Source organism: Cynoglossus semilaevis, chromosome 7 (genome assembly GCF_000523025.1).
Source record: "Cynoglossus semilaevis isolate Cse_v1.0 chromosome 7, Cse_v1.0, whole genome shotgun sequence".
Lineage (NCBI taxonomy): Eukaryota > Metazoa > Chordata > Actinopteri > Pleuronectiformes > Cynoglossidae > Cynoglossus > Cynoglossus semilaevis.
Genome location: NC_024313.1, coordinates 13,707,490 through 13,716,586, shown reverse-complemented (window position 1 = coordinate 13,716,586; position 9,097 = coordinate 13,707,490). Strand labels below are relative to the sequence as shown.

General features: G+C 49.0%; 3 protein-coding genes and 1 long non-coding RNA gene across 8 annotated transcripts in view; 3 read left to right on the top strand and 1 right to left on the bottom strand.

The window, feature by feature from the left end:
• The window catches only part of LOC103381395 (C-1-tetrahydrofolate synthase, cytoplasmic), a 2,855-nt gene extending 2,824 nt beyond the window's left edge, over positions 1–31 (top strand). The window contains exon 10 of the mRNA XM_008313708.2: positions 5–31. Within this exon, the coding sequence (XP_008311930.1) occupies positions 5–31 (27 nt within the window). The remainder of the gene's footprint in view (positions 1–4) is intronic.
• A 26-nt stretch (positions 32–57) lies between these two features.
• On the top strand, positions 58–1,380 carry LOC103381358 (uncharacterized). Its single transcript, XR_521789.3, has 3 exons — positions 58–216; positions 342–550; positions 1,365–1,380. It is a non-coding gene; the product is annotated as an uncharacterized LOC103381358 (long non-coding RNA).
• On the bottom strand, positions 745–4,427 carry zbtb25 (zinc finger and BTB domain containing 25). Of its 5 annotated transcripts, none has more exons than XM_025056764.1 (3): positions 4,306–4,427; positions 2,788–2,963; positions 745–2,578 (listed from the first exon to the last, which is right to left on the bottom strand). In XM_025056764.1, exons 2-3 carry the CDS (start codon positions 2,958–2,960, stop codon positions 1,426–1,428), a joined length of 1,326 nt encoding a protein of 441 aa, XP_024912532.1. In that variant the 5' UTR covers positions 2,961–2,963; positions 4,306–4,427; the 3' UTR covers positions 745–1,425. The 5 variants fall into 5 exon arrangements, with proteins under 5 accessions (XP_024912532.1, XP_016888977.1, XP_008311887.1 ...); XM_017033488.2 differs by lacking the exon at positions 4,306–4,427 and adding an exon at positions 3,351–3,951 and having other exon boundaries at positions 2,788–2,924; XM_008313665.3 differs by lacking the exon at positions 4,306–4,427 and adding an exon at positions 3,351–3,950.
• An 801-nt stretch (positions 4,428–5,228) lies between these two features.
• The window catches only part of myh6 (myosin, heavy chain 6, cardiac muscle, alpha), a 7,143-nt gene continuing 3,274 nt past the window's right edge, over positions 5,229–9,097 (top strand). The window contains exon 1 of the mRNA XM_008313663.3: positions 5,229–9,096. Coding sequence (XP_008311885.1) covers positions 5,258–9,096 — 3,839 coding nt within the window. The 5' untranslated portion in view covers positions 5,229–5,257. The remainder of the gene's footprint in view (position 9,097) is intronic.

The window sequence follows — 9,097 nt, the reverse complement described above, 5'->3', positions numbered from 1 at the left end:
AGAGAGAGAGGGTGGAGGTGTGGGGGGGTAGTGAGGGAGACACACACTCACACAGTGAACTAACCTCAACCTCTCACATGTATCACAGATGAAAAGAAGGCGGGGCTTAAACGTGTGGTTGGAGATGTTCACTTCGCCTCAGCCAATCAGAGAGCAGGTTTCATCACTCCTGTCCCAGGAGGCGTTGGGCCAATGACGGTGGCCATGCTGATGGAGGTAAAGACACACACTTTACTGTTAGAGTGATGGGGGAGATGGGGCAGATGCCTTGCAAACTCCTTTAGACAAACTCTGACCTTTGGCGTGACCTCTGACCTTCTGTCTCCCCCTCTCTGGTCCAGAACACGGTTCGCAGCGCCCAGCGCTTCCTGCAGCATCAACGTCATCATCGTGGTCATCACAGCAGCTGAAGAACAAAACGGTCTTCTCAAAGTGCCCCCTGCTGGACACCTGTGTTGTAACTTCTCACCTCCAGTTAGACACAAGCGAGGACAGTGCCCTCTATCTGCATACTTCTGAATAAAGGACCTGATTGAAGAGAAACCCTGAGGTTTGGACTAATCATTTGCCTAATCATTGTGCTGTAACTAACCAGTAATAACCATGTTATTACTTTCTAACTAAGAGATCAAAGGACTAACCCTTGATCTAACATGTAATAAACGGACCATTAATGGTGTCATCAGGTCACGTTCACCGAAATATCTTATAACAAAGAGAAACAACTGATACCACACACCTGCACCACATATATATAGAAATATATTTAAAAGAACACATTTATCCAATAATTAACATGTCATTGATGTGTACACTTCAAAGGAACGTGACAAAAATCACTTCACTAACGAACCAACTGTAATTAAGACATAATTACAGTGTAATAAACTGCCAGGGACGTGAATACATTTGAAATCAAAAACACTTTTTCTTTTGAATCTGTTTCAAATCTGGACGTGAACAAAGTAACTTCCTGTCATCCTCTGATTGGCTGAGGACATTTCCAAAAACATCACGACAAAAAATGCTTTTGTTTTATTGGAAAAAAACATTTTACACTGAAGCACAACAACGTCAGGAGTCAAAGTTTAACACAAAGAGCCAGTCTTAGAATCTCTGAGTCTTTGAGTCTCTGAGTCTCTGAGCGTCTGAGTCTCTGAGCGTCTGAGTCTCTGAGCGTCTGAGTCTCTGAGCGTCTGAGTCTGAGCGTCTGAGTCTTTGAGTCTCGGAGTCTTTGAGTCTCAGTCTCGGATCTTTTCGGTTGTCTCCAAGTTTCTGGACAGGTCTTGAGATTCTGAGGCTCAAACGTTTCTCACCTTTTTGAAGTTTACGTCTGAATCCTGATCCAAAATGTTTCATCACAGCGCCACACTGTGGTCACATGACTAACAATACAAAGAGAGCCCATCACACCACCTGAGGACATCACTCCACATGAAGACCGTCCACGCTGCCCTGTGAGACCTCAGAGTCCAGGGAGTCGGGGGGGCTGCCGTTGTCCTTACTGTTGACTCCTTCAGGGAGCACGGCGGCTGCAGCGGACGTGATGGAGGCCCCCAGCCCCAGCCCCGGCCCCGGCCCGTGCTCCACGGCACCTTCACAGAGGTGGGCGGGGCCAGAGAAGAGCTGGCTGCAGAAGCGATTGTAGCGGTGTATGCGTGGTTTTCCCGTGTGTGTGTACATGTGCTCCTGCAGCTGGCTCTTGTGGGAAAATCGGAGGCTACAGACGGCGCAGGCGATCTTACGTTTACGGGAGTGAGGAACACCGGGGGTAGGGCTGCCCCGGCCTCCTCCACCACCTCCTCGGCTCCTCCTTAACTCAGCGGCCAGCTGGTCAGCCAGCGCCCGGCTCTGCCGCAGCGCCTCCTCCAGGTGTCCGGCGTCCAGCTGCTCCTGACCCCTGAACGACCCCTCCTGGGCTCCACTCTGTGACAACTCCTCTATCTGAAGTGCGGGGTCAAACGCGTGGCCGAACAGGTGATCCCTCAGGCCATCAGGTGAGGAGCAGCGCTGTCCGCAGCGTGGACAAAGCAGTGCCAGGGGGAGCTCTCTAAACTGGAGCTTGGGACTGTGGTCCTGAGTGGGAGACACAGACCTCTCCTCCTCGATGTTCTTGGCCCCCTCCTCCTGCTCCTCCTCCTCCTCCACCTGCTCCAGTTTTATCCGAGTCAAGACATCGGAGTCCTCGCCTGAAGCCACAGAGCAGACGTTAGGGAGCGCCTCCTGGTGTTCCAACCTGACTCCCTCCAGTCCCCCGTTGGGAGACAGCTGTAGGTTAGCATGTCCCCCGCAGGTGGACGAGGTGGTGGTCTTGGGAACTCTGGAGGCCTCCTTGCGGGCCAGTTGAGAAGAAATCTGAATTCCGTACAAGTTGGACATGCGAACGCCCTCGGCGCTGAGGTCAGTGGTGACCTCGTCTGTTTGATGACACAGTTTGTAGGCGTGAAGGAACTTGACGCCGTCCTGCAGGCGGCGCTGGTCCACAGGCTGTTTGGGACACATCCCAGTGTACATGATGTGGAGGAGGTAACTGAAGACGTCAGGCTGGATGTCAGTGGGCTGGATCTTTATACACTCACTGTGAACGAAGACCAGAAGTCAGAACCTGAACTGACCCTGGTCCTGGTCCTGGTCCTGTTTAAAAGGACCTTCTGATGTCACCAGCAGAGGGCAACGATATCAGCAGCCCGGGTCAAACTAAACCAATAACAGTGCTGCAGTAGATCAACTTCAGCTGAAACAGTTGTTAGCTTCTGTTAGCTTCTATAACTGGACTAGCAGACTCACCTGGACTGGTGGATGAAGATCATCTTAAAGTAGTTGGAGAAGGCGGCGAGAACGGCGCGGTGAGCTTTGAAGTAGACGTTTCCAATGGCAACGGTGCAGTCGCACAGAAAACCAAATTCTCTCTGGACATTGAGCTGCTGCAGGAGGAAGAGGCTGTGAGTCGACACGTCCATGACCTGCGGGCCACAGCTTGAATCAGATTTCAGCCCAGTCCAGTCTTCAGACCATCTCTGCCCTACTCAGTTTTTTTGCAAGACAAGAAGTGGCAACAACACAGACTTTACTGGTTCTCCAACACCAAACCTCATAGAGAAAATCAGAGATTTTAGCTCAGACCAAAGTCCATAGAAAAAATCAGAGATTTTGGGTCAAACTCAAGAGAAAACTGGCGTTAATTCAGTAAAATAAATAAATAAAACGGACACACTCGCACACCCAGAGATACGCTGTCATACACACGGACCCAAACACACCAACAACCAGACAGGACTACGCGGCATTGCGGGTGCACGCTCACCTCTGACTGGTGAGTCGTGCACTCGCGTCGCTCGTCAGCCTCTTACCGCAAAAACGTGGAGACGCCAGGTTCTGGCCCTGGTCCGGGTTCTGTGGTGTAGATGACTTAAAGCTCGGGTCTCGTACGGAATCTGTAGAGCTGCTCTCGCATACGAGTCAAGCTCCGCGAGAGCAAGGAAGCAGGTCACGTGACGGCTGAAGTGCCAGTGTCGATCAGCAGATGCGGCTTTAAAAAACATCCATCCACGAAGCAACAGCTTCTTTCATCAACAAATCAATTGAAATAAAACATTTAAATATAAGATACGGTGATTTAAACAACGCTTCTTAATGATTATTTTCTGAACAAAGGCAGAGTTTGAGCTGTGACCTAACGAAAGAAGCGACTAACAATAAAAAATGCATTGAATTAAAAATTAATGATCAGTGATTTTTACACATGTTGGCAAAGCAGCAGCTGCTGGTCCTCTGCTGCCTCCTGTGGGCAGCTTATGTCACTGAGATAAATCTAAAGCAGTGGTTGTCAAACGTTTTATTCTCTGTACCACCTGTGAAAACATCTCTCCGAGTACCACCATGATGACCAACAGTAGAATTCCCCGGCTCGTTCCACGTTCAACTTGCAACTGTAAGTGCTCCCATGATTCCGTGCTGCCTGTGCTCACGTGAGCAACAGACCAGCATTGCAGCAAAAAATCCAAATCCAAAAAAGTAAATAGATAAAACGACCAGACATTCTATTTTATAATCTCACAAGTAGCTTCATTGTATTAATTGTGTGTTTCAGATTTATCTAACTGAAAATGTAAATGTGAAAATGTGATTTTTCCCCACGTACCACTAGAGAGCGCTCTACAGTTTGAGAACCACTGATCTAAAGGATTTCCAACAGTGAAGTCATTAGAACTCAGTGATGGAGCAGCACTGAGATCTAAAATCACTGGTTTTCTCTATGAGGTTTGGTGTGTGTGTGTGTTTGTGTGTGTGTGTGGGGGGGTGTACCAGATGGTCTCTGCACTGAGGCTTATTTTTGGAAGCTGAGAGCAGACGAATCCACGCTGTCACCGATAAATGAGACAGAAGCTCTTCAGACAATCACATCTCATCACTGACATGCCAGCAGCTGCCACCGTGTGTCACTGAAAACAAATAAAAAGACAAACAGCTGAAAGTTTACAAAAATGTCCTGAAGACGAGGGAAGATTAATTGGTAACATTATTATTTAGTTCTAGCTAATTATTTATTGCTAACAATTAGCTAGACATTAGTTTTAGCCTAAATAAAAAATACAATTTTGTCTACACGTGGATAAGACCTTAATACATAACATAAAAGGGTAATAAAAAATATCCCAAAAGAAGACCAAACTGATGACAACAGTTAGAGTTGACATACGTTAGCCAAATATAAGACGAAAAAACAATGAGCCAAAAATGAACTGACAGGTAAAACCAGGTGGAATTTTACATCAGTTAAAGAGGTCAAGAAGAGGTCAAGGTTTTAACAACTTCTGGACCTGGATCAGAACAGACCTCGGTCAGACTCTCACCACACTCCTAAGGAACTGCTGGAAAGTAAGAAATACAATTTTAAAAAAACCTTCTCGGTTGTTTGGAATTTCAAAGCCTGCTGTGTCTCCCGTCAGCAGACACTTCCTGGTCTTTATCTCCCACAACTCTATCTCAGGCTGATCCAACCCTGAGCATCTGCTTTTCCTAAAATGGATGCTAACAGCTAAAGGTGCTGAGTCTGACCTGCTGCTGCACTGAGGTGTCGCAGGACAAAGGCATTTTTGTCTCCTTGTAGTCATTTCCATATTTGGAGTGACAAAGCCCTTCATAAGCACCAGCCTTGCAGCCCGACCCAGCAGTCCAATGTCCGACTGACTGACTGACTGACTGACTGGTGCACACACTCTCTTTGGTTTCATCTTTGAGGACCTCAACCTTAACCATGGGAGACGCCCTGATGGCTGAGTTTGGAAAGGCTGCTCCGTATTTGAGAAAGTCTGAGAAGGAGCGGCTGGAAGCCCAGACCAGAGCTTTTGACATCAAGACAGAGTGTTTCGTGGTGGACGAGAAGGTGGAGTATGTGAAAGGCCAAATCCTAGGTAAAGAAGGAGGAATGACAACTGTCAAGAAGGAGGATGGAGCAGTTGTGACTGTGAAGGAATCTGGTGTTCACCCACAGAACCCACCAAAGTTTGACAAAATAGAGGACATGGCCATGTTCACCTTCCTTCATGAGCCTGCGGTGCTGTTCAACCTCAAAGAACGCTACGCCGCCTGGATGATCTACACCTACTCTGGACTCTTCTGTGTTACCGTCAACCCCTACAAGTGGCTTCCTGTCTATGACGCTGAAGTGGTGGCGGCTTATAGGGGTAAGAAGAGAAGCGAGGCTCCACCTCACATTTTCTCCATCTCCGATAACGCCTACCAGTACATGCTGACCGACAGGGAGAACCAGTCCGTCTTGATTACTGGAGAATCTGGAGCAGGGAAGACTGTGAACACCAAGAGAGTTATCCAGTACTTTGCTAGCATCGCTGCAGTCAGTGGTGGAAGCAAGAAGGATGCCAGTAAGGGAACACTTGAGGATCAGATCATCCAGGCCAACCCGGCGCTCGAGGCGTTCGGCAACGCTAAAACTTCGAGGAATGACAACTCGTCTCGTTTTGGGAAATTCATTCGTATTCACTTTGGCACCAGTGGAAAACTGTCCTCGGCTGACGTCGAGACGTATCTGCTCGAAAAATCTCGTGTTACTTTTCAGCTCAAGGCTGAGAGAAACTATCACATCTTCTACCAGATTCTGTCCAATCAGAAGCCAGAACTGCTAGACATGTTGCTGATCACCAACAACCCGTACGACTACTCCTACATCTCCCAAGGAGAAGTGACCGTAGCTTCAATCGACGACTCTGAGGAGCTAAAGGCCACAGACAGCGCCTTCGACGTGCTGGGCTTCACTGCAGAGGAGAAGATGGGTGTCTACAAACTCACCGGTGCAATCATGCACTATGGCAACATGAAGTTCAAACAGAAGCAGCGTGAAGAGCAGGCTGAACCCGACGGAACAGAGGCTGCAGATAAATCTGCCTACCTGATGGGGCTAAACTCTGCTGACCTCATCAAAGGCCTGTGTCACCCTCGGGTCAAGGTAGGAAATGAGTACGTCACCAAAGGACAGAGCGTGGACCAAGTCTATTACTCCGTCGGTGCTTTGGCCAAGTCAGTTTACGAGAAGATGTTTAACTGGATGGTGGTGAGAATAAACCAATCCCTGGACACAAAACAGCACCGGCAGTACTTCATTGGAGTGCTGGATATAGCAGGATTTGAGATCTTTGATTTCAACACCTTTGAGCAGCTATGCATCAACTTCACCAACGAGAAACTGCAACAGTTCTTCAACCATCACATGTTTGTGCTGGAGCAGGAGGAGTACAAGAAAGAAGGCATCGAGTGGGAGTTCATTGACTTTGGGATGGACCTCCAAGCTTGTATCGACCTCATTGAGAAGCCATTGGGAATCCTGTCCATCTTGGAAGAAGAGTGCATGTTTCCCAAAGCCAGCGATCAAACCTTCAAGTCAAAGCTCTACGACAACCACCTGGGGAAGAACAAGATGTTTGAGAAGCCCAGGGCAGCCAAGGGTAAAGCAGAGGCTCATTTTGCCCTGCTTCACTATGCTGGTACTGTGGACTACAACATCGGCGGCTGGTTGGTTAAAAACAAAGACCCTCTGAATGAATCAGTGGTGGGACTTTACCAGAAGTCTTCTCTGAAGTTGCTCAGTCTGCTCTTTTCAACCTACACAGGGAGCGACGGAGGTGAGAAAGGAGGCAAAGGAGCCAAAAAGAAAGGCTCCTCCTTCCAGACGGTGTCTGCACTTCACAGGGAAAACCTCAACAAGTTGATGACCAACCTCAAGAGCACACATCCACACTTTGTCCGCTGTCTGATTCCCAATGAGAGGAAAACTCCAGGAGTGATGGACAACTGCCTCGTCATGCACCAGCTGCGCTGCAACGGAGTCCTGGAGGGAATCCGGATTTGTAGAAAAGGTTTTCCTAACAGAGTTCTCTATGGTGACTTCAAACAGCGCTACCGAATCCTCAACGCCTCCGCCATTCCTGAAGGTCAATTCATGGACTGCAAGAAAAGCGCAGAGAAGCTGCTGGGTTCGCTGGACATCGACCACTCCCAGTACAAGTTCGGCCACACGAAGGTTTTCTTTAAGGCTGGTTTGCTGGGAACCCTGGAGGAGATGCGAGATGAACAACTCTCCCGGATCATCACCAGGATTCAGGCCAATGCCAGGGCTCTGCTGATGAGGGCGGAGTTCACAAAGTTAGTGGAGCGTAGAGATGCACTCATGGTCATCCAGTGGAACCTTCGCTCTTTCCTGGCTGTGAAGAACTGGCCCTGGATGAAGCTTTTCTTCAAGATCAAACCGCTGCTGAAGAGCGCCGAGGCAGAGAAGGAGATGGCTAACATGAAGGATGAGTTCAACAAGATGAAGGAAACTCTGGACAAATCTGAAGCGAGGAGGAAAGAACTAGAGGAGAAGATTGTTAGCCTCCTCCAAGAAAAGAATGACCTCACTCTGCAAATCCAATCAGAGCAGGACACCCTGACAGACGCTGAGGAACGCTGCGAGCAGCTCATAAAGAGTAAAATTCAGCTGGAGGCCAAGCTGAAGGAGACGTCTGAAAGGCTGGAGGACGAGGAGGAGCTGAACGCAGAACTTACTGCCAAAAAACGAAAGCTCGAGGACGAATGTTCAGAACTGAGGAAAGACATCGATGACTTGGAGCTGACGCTAGCCAAGGTTGAGAAGGAAAAACACGCCACGGAAAACAAAGTGAAAAACCTGACAGAGGAAATGGCCTCCCAGGACGAGAACGTCATGAAGCTGACCAAGGAGAAGAAGGCCCTGCAGGAGGCTCACCAGCAGACACTGGACGACCTTCAGAGTGAGGAAGACAAAGCCAACAGTTTAAATAAAGCTAAGGTCAAACTGGAGCAGCAGGTGGACGACCTAGAAGGTTCCCTCGAGCAGGAGAAAAAAGCCAGGATGGAGCTGGAGCGTTCCAAGAGAAAACTGGAAGGAGATGTGAAACTAATGCAGGAGAGTTTGATGGACCTGGAAAATGACAAACAACAGCTGGAGGAGAAGCTGAAGAAGAAGGACTTTGACGTGGTACAGGTCAACTCACAGCTGGAGGACGAGCAGGCAACCTCGGTTCAGCTCCAGAAGAAGCTGAAGGAAAACCAGGCGCGGATTGAAGAATTGGAAGAGGAACTGGATTCTGAGCGTGCTGCCAGGGCGAAAGTAGAGAAGCAGCGCTCGGAGCTGTCGCGTGAGCTGGAGGACATCAGTGAACGACTGGAAGAAGCAGGTGGAGCAACGTCGGCTCAGGTGGAGCTAAACAAAAAAAGAGACGCTGAATTTCAGAAGCTACGGAGGGAACTGGAAGAGTCCACGCTCCACCACGAAGCCACCGCCGCAACCCTGAGAAAGAAACACGCCGACAGCGTTGCCGAACTCGGGGAGCAGATTGACAACCTGCAGCGGGTGAAGCAGAAGCTGGACAAAGAGAAGAGCGAGCTGAAGCTGGAGCTGGACGACCTCTCCTGTAACATGGAGAGCATCGTCAAGGCCAAGTCCAACATGGAGAAGTTGTGCCGGACCATGGAAGACAACATGAACGAGTACAAGAACAAATACGAGGAAGGTCAAAGGGTCATCAATGACTTGACTACTCAGAGGGCCAAGCTGCTTACT

Bases quoted from the DNA above. Each gene is read 5' to 3' on its own strand.
- zbtb25 (XM_008313665.3), bottom strand. From the start codon at position 3,542: ATGTTTTTTAAAGCCGCATCTGCTGATCGACACTGGCACTTCAGCCGT. The intron at 2,964-3,350 runs GTAAGAGGCTGA...TGTGGCCCGCAG, and splicing joins GGCGTCTCCACGTTTTTGCG to GTCATGGACGTGTCGACTCA. The intron at 2,579-2,787 runs GTGAGTCTGCTA...CTTCGTTCACAG, and splicing joins ATCTTCATCCACCAGTCCAG to TGAGTGTATAAAGATCCAGC.